The sequence below is a fragment of the Trichoplusia ni genome, chromosome 16 (genome assembly GCF_003590095.1).
Source record: "Trichoplusia ni isolate ovarian cell line Hi5 chromosome 16, tn1, whole genome shotgun sequence".
Taxonomy (NCBI): Eukaryota; Metazoa; Arthropoda; class Insecta; order Lepidoptera; family Noctuidae; genus Trichoplusia; species Trichoplusia ni.
The window spans coordinates 9,194,826-9,207,053 of record NC_039493.1 but is presented as its reverse complement, the minus strand read 5'-3'; the positions used below and the strand labels follow the sequence as shown (position 1 = coordinate 9,207,053).

General features: G+C 37.3%; 1 protein-coding gene across 1 annotated transcript in view; it reads left to right on the top strand.

The window, feature by feature from the left end:
- LOC113501689 (dynein heavy chain 8, axonemal-like) overlaps positions 1 to 12,228 on the top strand; it is a 31,816-nt gene that overhangs the window by 19,055 nt on the left and 533 nt on the right. The window contains exons 53-90 of the mRNA XM_026882882.1: positions 135 to 257; positions 396 to 513; positions 825 to 920; positions 1,006 to 1,112; positions 1,208 to 1,371; positions 1,445 to 1,645; positions 1,868 to 2,008; positions 2,118 to 2,222; positions 2,312 to 2,496; positions 2,658 to 2,791; positions 3,173 to 3,304; positions 3,385 to 3,587; positions 3,794 to 3,908; positions 3,990 to 4,166; positions 4,371 to 4,538; positions 4,677 to 4,777; positions 4,940 to 5,138; positions 5,219 to 5,430; positions 5,570 to 5,708; positions 6,099 to 6,283; positions 6,362 to 6,488; positions 6,941 to 7,076; positions 7,258 to 7,475; positions 7,800 to 8,042; positions 8,215 to 8,350; positions 8,523 to 8,676; positions 8,869 to 8,988; positions 9,277 to 9,337; positions 9,527 to 9,706; positions 9,791 to 9,903; positions 9,983 to 10,068; positions 10,144 to 10,405; positions 10,629 to 10,868; positions 10,949 to 11,116; positions 11,225 to 11,366; positions 11,568 to 11,757; positions 11,837 to 11,958; positions 12,059 to 12,220. Of these exons, the coding sequence (XP_026738683.1) occupies positions 135 to 257; positions 396 to 513; positions 825 to 920; positions 1,006 to 1,112; positions 1,208 to 1,371; positions 1,445 to 1,645; positions 1,868 to 2,008; positions 2,118 to 2,222; positions 2,312 to 2,496; positions 2,658 to 2,791; positions 3,173 to 3,304; positions 3,385 to 3,587; positions 3,794 to 3,908; positions 3,990 to 4,166; positions 4,371 to 4,538; positions 4,677 to 4,777; positions 4,940 to 5,138; positions 5,219 to 5,430; positions 5,570 to 5,708; positions 6,099 to 6,283; positions 6,362 to 6,488; positions 6,941 to 7,076; positions 7,258 to 7,475; positions 7,800 to 8,042; positions 8,215 to 8,350; positions 8,523 to 8,676; positions 8,869 to 8,988; positions 9,277 to 9,337; positions 9,527 to 9,706; positions 9,791 to 9,903; positions 9,983 to 10,068; positions 10,144 to 10,405; positions 10,629 to 10,868; positions 10,949 to 11,116; positions 11,225 to 11,366; positions 11,568 to 11,757; positions 11,837 to 11,958; positions 12,059 to 12,220 (5,865 nt within the window). The remainder of the gene's footprint in view (positions 1 to 134; positions 258 to 395; positions 514 to 824; positions 921 to 1,005; positions 1,113 to 1,207; positions 1,372 to 1,444; positions 1,646 to 1,867; positions 2,009 to 2,117; positions 2,223 to 2,311; positions 2,497 to 2,657; positions 2,792 to 3,172; positions 3,305 to 3,384; positions 3,588 to 3,793; positions 3,909 to 3,989; positions 4,167 to 4,370; positions 4,539 to 4,676; positions 4,778 to 4,939; positions 5,139 to 5,218; positions 5,431 to 5,569; positions 5,709 to 6,098; positions 6,284 to 6,361; positions 6,489 to 6,940; positions 7,077 to 7,257; positions 7,476 to 7,799; positions 8,043 to 8,214; positions 8,351 to 8,522; positions 8,677 to 8,868; positions 8,989 to 9,276; positions 9,338 to 9,526; positions 9,707 to 9,790; positions 9,904 to 9,982; positions 10,069 to 10,143; positions 10,406 to 10,628; positions 10,869 to 10,948; positions 11,117 to 11,224; positions 11,367 to 11,567; positions 11,758 to 11,836; positions 11,959 to 12,058; positions 12,221 to 12,228) is intronic.

The following is a 12,228-nucleotide window of genomic DNA, read 5'->3' as shown; positions in this document are numbered from 1 at the left end:
AATTTGATATGTCTATTATATATTTGTCTGTAGACAACAGACAAATGTAATTTAGCTTGTAACTTGCTTGCTTGCTTGTTTTAACTTGTAATTTAGTGAGTTATTGGATATACTTTTCATATTTTATATTCTAGAGAATTATTGAATCGTACGTAGAGAAGCGAGTCGGAATGACTTATGGTCCACCTGGAGGTAGATCGATGACTGTATTTATTGACGATATCAATATGCCTGTAGTAAACGAGTGGGGTGATCAGGTAAGTACTGAATGAATGCCTTAATTTGTTTTTTTTTTAAAATTGAATAATGTATATTAGTTACGAAGGCTATAAATTCTTAACATGGATCTGATCGATATTAACATAATGGATATTGTCATCTTTGTAATCCTTTAGGTTACAAACGAGATCGTAAGACAAATGATGGAAACTGGTGGATTTTATTCGTTAGAGAAGCCAGGTGATTTCACTACAATTGCAGATATCCAGATGTTTGGAGCAATGATACATCCAGGTAAGAAAGGCCTTACCTTTTTTTTAAGACGTTACCTTTTTTTTAATACCATAATAGATGAATTTTGACAACATTTATTTGAGACAGTTACTCTAAGATAATAAAGTAAATTATAGGACATCGGAAAAGCCCGAAAAATATATTTCAAAACAATTCGGTTTTCCATAATTTAAATTAAATATAATTTACCAATTTGGATCGAGCCAAAACTTGGGCTTGAGCATAAATTATACATACATATTGATAAAATGTTTGCCCTTGAACGGTAATCAGGGCAGTTCGCAGGCTGATTTACGTAATCAATCTTTCAGGTGGTGGTCGTAACGACATTCCTCCACGTTTGAAGAGACAATTCAATATTTTCAACTGTACTCTACCTAGCATTATTTCTATGGATAAAATATTTGGTAATGTGAATTTGAAATGTTTAATTTTTAATTAATTAACTTGGCTTGATTATAAATTATAATGTAATTTTCTGGGCATTCTTAGAAACCATTAGTTCTGGATACTTCTGCAAATCGCGGTTTGACAAGAAAATTGTGGACTTCATGCCTAGGCTTGTGCCTGTAACTCGTATTATTTGGCAGCAAACGAAGGTAAATGAACACAAGCTATTTATATTTTTAATCTTATTAATTGTTAGAAATTTGAGTAATAATCTAACATTTAAACTTCGTCGTTCATAATATAGATTAAAATGTTGCCAACGCCAGCCAAGTTCCATTACGTGTTTAATCTAAGAGATCTTTCCCGTATTTGGGAAGGCATTCTCTACATAAAAAGAGAAGAACTTCAGGATATTCAAACGGCTATCAAACTCTGGTTCCACGAATGTCTGAGGGTCATTTCTGACAGGTATGTGAATAAAAATGATGAATTAAATAATTAACAAGAAACACCTAATAATTGTACAATTTTATTGATTTAGATTTACAACTTTTGCCGACAAAGAATGGTTTGTGGCAAACTTTTGGAAAACAGCTGCTCAGGAACTACCGGACGTAGTTAGTGAGTTTCCGGAAAAAGAGACCTTTTTTGTGAACTTCTTACGAGAGCCAATTGAGCCCACTGGAGATGAGGATGAAGACTTTAGTACTGATGCGCCGAAAGTATACGAAGAATTACCATCGTAAGTATTTAAATTGCACTTGTTTCAAAATAATTAAATTGGATGGAATTGTGTGCAAGATTTAATGTTTTTTAACCAATTTAGGTACAAAAAAAGCAAAACTGTAGTTTGAAGGAAGTCATTTATCTAGTAACAATTAGTGTCAAAAACAACAAAGTTGTAATCTCTTTGTCATAAACAGTTGAATTGTGTACATTTTCATTAAAAATATATTTTTTTTAGCTGGGAGTTTCTACTCAGCAAACTGGTTGGATTCCAAGAATTGTTCAATGAACAGATTAGAGGTGCCCGCTTGGACCTGGTATTTTTCCATGATGCAATGGTCCATCTCTTCATCATTTCCAGAATTATTAATACTCCTCGGTAGGTTCATGTGACTTTCGTCGTTTGCGAACATTAAGTTCTTTAGCACTAGCAGTTGACTTTATCATTTCCAGTAACTTTGACATTTTGACAAGCTTTGTTTTTCTAGTGGCAACGCACTACTCGTCGGTGTTGGTGGTTCCGGCAAACAAAGTTTGACGAAGTTAGCTTCATTTATAGCCAACTTTTCGTTCTATCAGATTACTTTAACAAGGTTTGTGTTGTGACAGTAGTCAGAAAAACTCGTATTTAATAAGGTAAATAACAAAGACTGTCTCAAATGCATCCGTTACGCGTCTGCAGGTCCTATAACGTGAACAACTTCATGGACGACATCAAGGTGTTGTACCGCGTGGCCGGCTTGCAGGGACGCGGCATCACCTTCATCTTCACTGACAACGACATCAAGGATGAACAGTTCTTAGAGTTCCTCAATAATATTCTGAGCTCCGGTGAAATAGCTAATCTGTTCCCGAAGGAAGAAATGGGTAGGTTATTATTAAAACTCACTCGAATTAAAAGGTTATTTTACAAAAAAAAAAATAGTAATTTATAGTCTGCTGATTGCAAGTAGATAACAGGTTTTAAGGACAGATGACTTTTTGTAATAATTTTTGTTACCATACCCAAGTGTATTTTTTGTTACCAGATGAGATATTAAACGAATTAACACCCATCATGCGAAAATATGCACCGAGAAGGATTCCTGTTCCAGACGTGTTATATGAATACTTTATAATACGTTCCAGAGCAAACTTACATGTTGTACTGTGTTTTTCACCCGTAAGTATTCGGAACAAACGGGACCGTGGATGGTATCGTTACGAGATATTGCTTGGTAGTAAGAGAATATCGGGTCTGTTTTCTGTTTACACTTCCTAGGTCCAAGTGCCTAGTGCATATAATTAGCCAAATTCTGTAAATAGTAAGATTTTTTTATTAGTTTTCCCAAAAAAGTTTTCCGTACCCAAAGGGTAAAAAAGGAACCGTATTAAGGAGTTCCGCTGTCCGTCAGTTTGTCTGTCCGTCCATGATATTATGATAAAATGTCTTCGATACACTTCAGTTGTTGCCAATATACAACTATATCGTACACACCTCGTTATACTGTTTATTTAAATAAAATAACTAGTAGGTTATAAGAGAGTTTACTTCTTTACTTAGGTGGGTGAAAAGTTTAGAAGTCGGGCTCTTAAGTTCCCTGGTCTTATTTCTGGGTCTACAATGGATTGGTTCCAAAAGTGGCCTAAAGAAGCGCTTATTGAAGTAGCTCATCACTTTTTGTGGGAATTCCAGGTATGAAAGCTTAATTGTCTATGAATTGGCAGTAAGTAGTGATTTTGGACAAAAGAAGCAACATAAAATATAATTTGCAGGTAGTGTGCTCCACAGAAACAAAAACACAGTTAATTGAAATAATGGGAATTGTGCAAGATAATGTTGCAGATACCTGTGAAGCTTACTATGACAGGTTCAGGAGACAGACACATGTAACTCCTAAATCATACTTATCATTTTTGGAGGGTTACAAAGTGCTATATAAAGAAAAGCATTACAATATTGCGGAAATGGCGAGAAGGTAATTTTTCGGTATTTTTTTTATAAATACCAACTTTATTGCTATGGTAATGGCTTTGGAGAATAATACATCAAGGACAGAAACACAGGTTTTGTGTATTATTTTCGTTTTGTAGGAGAAGGAAAAAGAAAAATAGATCAATTTTTATAAAAAAATGTGGTTATTTATGTCTCAATTGCAATATTCTTATTTGTTAACCTTCTTAGAATGACGACTGGCTTAAGTAAGTTGGTTGAAGCGGCAGCAAGCGTCGATATACTTAAAAAGGAATTAGAAGTGAAAGAACAGGAGATTAAAGAAGCTACAGCTAATGCCGAAGAGGTCAGTACCATAATAGGTTTGTTTGCACAACATATGTATAGCTCGTATCATTTAGCACTAAACATTGTTTATTCTACGTAGGTGCTAGAAGCAGTGGCAGAGTCTCAAGCAGCAGCAGAAGTTGTGAAGGCTGAAGTACTGGAGGTCAAGGACCGAGCCGTGAAGCTTGTGAATGTTATTGCGGCTGAAACCGCAGTAGCAGAGGACAAGCTCGCGGCCGCTAAGCCCGCGCTTGACGCTGCCGAGGCTGCCTTGCAGGTACGGCACATCCTCACCTAGAGAAAATGTATTACAATTAACATTAATTATGAATTACAATAAAAATGTAAAGTAATTTATATTTCAATATAAATTGCCGTTCGTTCGTTTTGCAAGCATTCGGAACCGCTGAATTGTAATTTTATATGGTTGTGCCGCAGCTAATAAATATCATCGGGTACATTTGTTTGTACTTGGTTACAGACCATCAACGCAGCCGATATAGCTACTGTTAGGAAGCTCGGTAAACCTCCACATCTCATCACACTTATTATGGATGCTGTGCTTCTTCTCTTTAGAAAGCGAATTGATCCTATTAAACCGGATCCCGAGAAGAACTTCTTAACTGCGTCTTGGGCCGAGTCCTTGAAGGTAATCTATTTTGTAACTCATACTTGTGATGCTGCATGCTTTCCTCTATTTTATGTAAATTTGCACTAATAGAACATTAATATCCAACTATAAAGTTCTTTTGTTTTCTACCATAGTTTATTAATTATTTTGATTTAGGTAATGGCCGATGCAAGATTTTTAAGCAATTTGAAGAACTATCCCAAAGATGAAATAAACGCCGAAATGGTTGATTTGTTGATACCTTATTTTTCATTCCCGTATGTTTTTTTTCTATGTTTTATGTGTTTTTTTTCCTTTAACTACATGAATCGTTACAAACACGAAAGGATAGAATTTTTCGCTTGTTCAGCACCCAAGCCCTCGAGTGTAAATTTTATATTTTTTCTAAAGCCTGATTAAATTTATCTTGAAAATTGTAGCTCATACACTTTTGAAGCGGCGAAAATAGCTTGCGGCAACGTTGCTGGTCTAATATCGTGGACTATCGCCATGGCACAGTTCTACAGTGTGAACAAAGATGTCTTACCGCTTAAAGCAAATCTAGCAGTGATGCAAGGAAAATACCAAGCGGCCAAAAAAGAATTGGAGGCAGCCGAAGCTCAGCTCCAGGCGAAAGAGGTATGTTCTTATAATTAAAATCACGTTTCGCGATCGCGTGTTATGAAACAGTTATGACCTCGGTGCTTATATCTCCACAGCGTGAGTTAGCGCACGTGCAGAAGCAATTCGACGATGCAATGACGCTGAAGCAAGCGGTGCTGGACGACGCGGCCAAGTGCCAGCAGAAGATGGACGCCGCCACCGCGCTCATCAACGGGCTGAGCGGCGAGCGCGTGCGCTGGACCGAGCAGTCCGCGCTCTTCAAGTCCGAGATCGAGAGGCTCGTCGGCGACATCCTGCTGCTTTGCGGGTGCGATAGTTTGTGGCAAAACTTCCATTACCCATTTTTTTGCGAACATGCTTGAATTAAACGTATCACGGTTACTAAAGTATCCAGACCTTTAAAATTCTCATAGCAGATTATTAACCTGGAAGTAATATCCTTTCAGATTCTTATCTTATTCCGGGCCATTTAATCAAGAGTTTCGAACTTTGCTGATTGGCAATTGGTACGGCGAACTGTTGAGAAGAAAAATACCCGTGTCTATGAACCTTAATATTACGGAACAATTGACAGATACGGCTACGGTATGGAAGCTGAACAATTAAACTTTAATTAATTATTTGCCTTAATGTATTGTATAAAGTGTTATAAAGTGATTCTAGCTAAGAAGAATCACGTTATAATACTATAAAGTAGACAAGAAAACCTATGGCTGCGCATCGCAACTGTGAGAAGACGTAACTGTTACCATCAGATTCGGTTCTTGAGAATATGTTTGTTTACATATAGGTTAATGATAATATTTTTTGGTTCTCGTCCTCGCACATGATGGATAGGCGGAGCCTTAATAACTGGAATGAGTCGATGTAGATTCATTATTCAAAAACTTATAAGTCTTTATCAATGGTCTTATAAGCTTAATGTTTTTATTCGAATCTAAATTCAATCCAACATTATAATATGTTTTTGCCTAGATTGGTGAATGGAACCTGTGTGGACTACCAACCGACGAATTGTCGATTCAGAACGGCATAATTGTAACAAAAGCCGCACGTTTCCCTTTGCTTATAGACCCGCAGACCCAGGGCAAGATCTGGATTAAGAATACTGAGAAATTTAACGATTTAATCGTCACTACGCTTAATCACAAGTATTTTAGGTAACCTTCTCATCCTATATTATACTTTTGTAAAATATAAAGAAGTTTCAAAATGACTAACTTGACTTTTGTTCACAGAAACCACATAGAAGATTGCGTGTCGTTAGGCAGACCCATGTTAATAGAAGATGTTGCCGAGGAATTAGATCCTGTGTTAGACAATGTTCTAGAAAAGAACTACATTAAAATTGGATCAACGTATAAAGTATTTACCCTCCTTGTTTTGATTAAAACTGCACCCATATCTGAGCATCAATCAAAGAAACAAAAACGTCGGCACCTTTAAACTGGCTTTCTTGTTGCTTAATATACTTTTTAACTGAAAGCTGATAATGTTTAAACTTTTTATTACTAATGTTGCTGATAGCGCATTTCATTGTAATGTAATCTACATGGAGCACCACAGCAACAGTTCGTTGTTTTTCCTGAAATACCGAACCTCGTAGTTCCAAATTTTTGAACCTCTGCTTGTACAAAATTTCGTCGAAAAGATGCCTAGAACTAGCGCTCGTTTAATTGTAAATTAGACTGTAACAAAAATAGTGAGTGTACTCTAGCTTCGTGAGAAGGTGAAAGAGGGTCTTACAAGTCAAATGCATAATAATATATGTGCCCTAAGCCTGTCCTCACCTTACATAACTACGATTATTGTCTTAGGTGCGACTGGGAGATAAAGAAATAGATGTAACTGCTGGACATAGAATTTACATAACCACGAAACTACCTAATCCCGCTTATACTCCTGAGATTTCTGCTCGGACTTCTATAATTGATTTTACTGTTACAATGCAAGGTACTAAATTAGTAAACAAGTATGATATTAAAAAAAGGCTGATCTTCTCACGTTTTGTTCACTGTCACCTTATATTTCAATCGCTGAACCCGGTTCTTACTACATAAATTTTGGTTTGGTTGATCAACTACCTGCACAAAATCATTTTATTGTATAATGTAATGTTTTCTTAATTATACAGGCTTGGAAGATCAGCTACTGGGACGCGTGATCTTAACGGAGAAAGCAGAAATGGAAGCCGAACGGACACAGCTTATTATGGATGTAACGGCGAACCGGCGCAAAATGCAAGAGTTGGAGGCCAACTTATTGCACAAGTTGACAACAATCCAGGGTTCCCTTGTGGAAGATGTGTCTCTCATTCAAGTATTGAATGTCACTAAAGCGACAGCGACAGATGTAAATATTATATATTATTATCTTATGATTTTCAATCATCTTTTGGCAGTGAAGCCACTTCAGTTACAAAACGACTACACCTATGACTTCTACAACTAACGACTACCTGATAGAACCTTCCATGGTGGTTGATGGGCACATCGACATCGTGATCGTACCAGGTGCCGGTCGTGTAATGATCTTGTCAGAGCTTTAGGGGCGCACGGGTTCAGAAATTCCAAATGATAACATAGGTTAGGAAGGGGGAAGAGTAGGGGGGAAGGGAAGAGGTCTCGCCCAGCGGAAGGATCTTACAAACACTAATTAAAAACAAAATGTTCCCAGGTGAAAGAGAAGTTAGACGTGGCGAAGGAGACTGAAATGAAGATCAACACCGCCCGCGAGGAGTACCGGCCCGTGGCGACGCGCGGCTCGGTGCTGTACTTCCTGGTGTGCAACATGTCGCTGGTGTGCAACATGTACCAGACGTCGCTGGCGCAGTTCCTCGAGCGCTTCGACATCTCCATGGAGCGCTCGCCGCAGAGCCCCATCACCGTGCGCAGGATCGCCTTCATCATCGACTACCTGGTTAGTCATCATCACCACAGCTTATCTGTGAACAACACATCACTGGCGTACAAAATATTAATATTAAATACTTCAGTGTTTACATTATATTGCGGTTACCATACATTAGTGATTAACTCAGTTCCTCCAAAAATAACGTTACACTGCATCCTCTCACTCTTGTTTGTTACAGACTTTCGACGTGTTCAAGTATATAAGCCGTGGTTTTTACGAACAGCACAAATACCTATTTACAGTTCTACTTACTTTGAAAATAGATCTGCAAAAGGGTTATATAACTTTTGAAGAGTTTCAGACATTCATTAAAGGTAACTCAAAATAAACTAAACCTTGTTTATGAGATAGTCGGCTGCATTTTATCCTAACGTGAAACACTGGTGTCATATTGGTATAATATAAAATAACCGCTATAAACTGACTTATGTACATGCAATCTTATCACGGTTGTAATAAGTTTAACTGTTATGTTTTTCTTTATAGGGGGTGCAGCACTGGATCTTAATGCATGTCCTCCTAAACCTTACAAATGGGTTACAGATATGTCATGGCTTAACTTAGTACAGTTATCTAGTTTACGACAATTTACTAACATTTTGAACCAAGTAGTCAATAATGAGAAAGGATGGAAAGCATGGTAAATGAAAATTTATTCTTGTTTGCTTTTCAAACATCAAACAAATAACGAACTACGAATATAATTTTGATTGAGATTTATATATTGCACAGTGCCATATTTTCAGTTTATCAAATAATTATACAGAAATGATGCCTGGCATTTTTCGTTGCATCTTCAAGCGAATAAAATTTTAACAAACTTGTTTTAAAGGTTTGACAAGGAAGCCCCTGAAGACGAGCCGCTACCGGACGGCTACCACACGATGGACGTTTTCAGAAAACTGCTCGTGGTGCGAGCGTGGTGTCCCGACAGAACTCTAGCGCAGAGCTTGTTAGTTTATATTCTATAGTTAATATGCAACGTCGGCTTATAAGGAACTCTTTTTTTCGACGTAGATCTCGTTCAAGTAGCTAAGTTTGAGTTTGAAATTGACAATTACTCATTGTATTCAGTAAGATACAAATGAGTACTTAGGTACATCTTGGGAACTAACTCCAGCATTGGCTGCATAGGTACGTTGTAGATTAATTGTGTCGATTTAATGCTTTATCTCGCATAACACTTATCAAGTTTGTTAAAATTTAATTTGACTCAATTAATATTTTATTTAATTTTCAGGAAATATGTTCAGTTCTCAATGGGTTCTCGGTACAACGAAGCTGTCATAGTAAATTACGAGGTAAGTGGAATTGATTAAAACCAAAAACCACTTTAATTACCCGAGGTAGTCCTCATGAAATATATTAGCCTTAGGTGGTGCAGAAAGGCATACTAGACTTTTACTGGTTTAAGAAAAGACTGAGAGTCCGCATTGAAGTTCCTGGATGACACAGTCCATTAAAATATATTATGGTTAACCTTCTTTCAGCAAATGGTGTTAGAATCACGACCACTAGTTCCTCTAATTGGATTTTTGGCTATGGGATCTGATCCTACTCCTTCTATTGAGATAACTGCAAAGCGCATGGAAACAATTTGTTCATCTATATCCATGGGGCAAGGTCAAGAGGTACATGCGAGGAAATTGATTGATCGTGGTCTTAAAGAGGTGGGATAGATTTCAATATTAATATGTTTTTATAATGGAACATTTCTTTTAATGTTTTATTTAACCTATATTTTCCTGCATCAGGGCTTATGGGTACTACTTCAGAACTGCCACTTGGGGTTGGAGTATATGACAGAAGTTATGGAGCAGTTCGGAGAACTTGAAAGAGATCCTGAACAGGTTCACGAACTATTTAGGTACAAAGTTTAATAAAGTATGGAATGCAAAATTGTATTAGGGTGTTTAAATAAAAATATGTACTTCTGTTTTTTTTAGGCTTTGGATTACCACAGAGGTGCATCCGAAGTTTCCCATTACACTTTTGCAAATGTCTATCAAGTACACTTGTGAACCACCTTCTGGTAAAGTATAAACATTTTACCTAATTTATTAAAAAAATGGTTTGTATATGTTAAGTTTACTGATGCTTTTTGTAGGTATCAAAGCTGGTTTAATGAGGACTTACGACTCGATGAGTCAAGATTTCCTCGACTACAGCGACAGTCCGTTTTATCTGCCTCTTATTTACACCATATCTTTCCTGCATACTGTGGTGCAGGAGCGAAGGAAGTTTGGGCCTCTCGGTTGGAACATTCCTTACGAGTTTAATTCAGCCGACTGGCTAGCGTCTTGCATGTTTGTGCAGAACCATTTGGATTCCTTAGAACCTGGACAACCAGTTAGTTGGACAACTGTTCGGTAGGTACTAAATAATATAATATATATTATACAGCCTTCCTCAATAAATGGGTATCTACCGCGTGAAATAAGCGCGTTTAATCAAACAAACCCTTCAGCTTTACTATATTAGTATAGATTATATTAGCGAAAAAAAATATGTATATCTTATTTTGTATTATTGTCATTTGTCGGTTTTTGTGAGTTCATATAAATAAATAATTACATAATATTTGTTTTGTAGCTACATGGTGTCGGCGGTTCAATACGGAGGTCGCGTGACGGACGACTACGACACGCGGCTGTTGGTCACCTTCTGCAGGGTGTGGTTCTCAGATCAGCTGTTCACTGATGACTTCCAGTTCTACAAGGGTTACGGCATCATGAAGTTCAAGAACATCCCCGAGTACATAGAAGAGATTGAAACTATGAAAACAGTAGATCCACCTCAGGCGTATGGCTTGCATACCAATGCTGATATCACGTTAGTAAATACTAGCATATTTAGCATTTGTGTAATAAATGGTAAAATATTACTATTTACAACTCTATTTAACTTGCTAGGTATCAGCGGAACACTACTCAAGAATTGCTCGACACAATATTATCTATCCAACCCAAAGAATCAAGTGGTGGCGGCGGAGAAACCCGAGAGGCTTCAGTATACAGGCAATCCAAAGAAATGCTTGAAAAAGTTCCAGCTAACTTTGATCCACACGAAGTTATAGCTAGGTGCGGTTTATGATTTAGTCAATTTTTTAATGTTTTATTAAAAACACTTATTGAAAAAAATAACTTAAGTTCTGAAAAATTATAATGGTCAAAAATTATTTCTTTTAGGTTAAAAATATATGGTATACTTAATTCAATGGTGATTTTCTTAAGACAAGAAATTGATCGTATGCAAAAAGTAATCAATTTAGTGAGAACTACTTTAAAGGACTTATTACTCGCTATCGACGGAACAATTATTATGAATGAGGTGATTATGGTTTTGTTTATTAAAACATTTGTGGCATATTTACTGTGTTCTCTTCAACACTGTATAAAGTTAACGCGTACATTTATAAACGGATTTTTCGTCAATCTTGTAACCCCAATTAAAATTTACAGATAAAGTTTCATCAGGAATAACAACAACAATATAGTCTCTCATTGAATTATTCTCATTTGAAAATTTCAGGCGCTCCGTGATTCCTTGGACAACATTTACGACGCTAAAGTACCAAACATCTGGTTTAGAAGCTCTTGGTCTTCGTCTACTTTAGGTTTTTGGTTCACAGAGTTTTTAGAGAGAACCATACAATTTTCAACATGGTGTTTCCAGGGCAGACCTAACTCATTCTGGATGACTGGATTCTTTAATCCACAAGGTAGTGCATTTTAGAATGATCAATTATCTTTGTCATGGAGTACATTAAAATTGACTTCTATTACTCTGCGCTCGTACAGGTTTCTTAACGGCCATGCGACAGGAAGTTACTCGAGCCCATAAGGGTTGGGCTCTAGACATGGTGGCGTTACATAACGACATTACCAAATTTACTTTTGAGGAAATAAAAGCTCCTCCCCCGGTGAGATGAATATTTATCCTATAATTGTCTAACATCCCGCAGCACAATTCTGTTTAAAACATGACCATTGTCTTCTCTACTAATTCCTTTTAATTTTTAGGAAGGGGTTTACGTTCACGGCGTTTTCCTAGACGGCGCTGGCTGGGACCGGCGCAACCTGCGCCTGTGCGAGTCCACGCTGAAGGTGGTGTACACCGTGCTGCCCGTCGTGCACGTGTACGCCATCAACTCCACCGCGCCCAAGGACCCCAAGCTATACCAGGTGCGAGC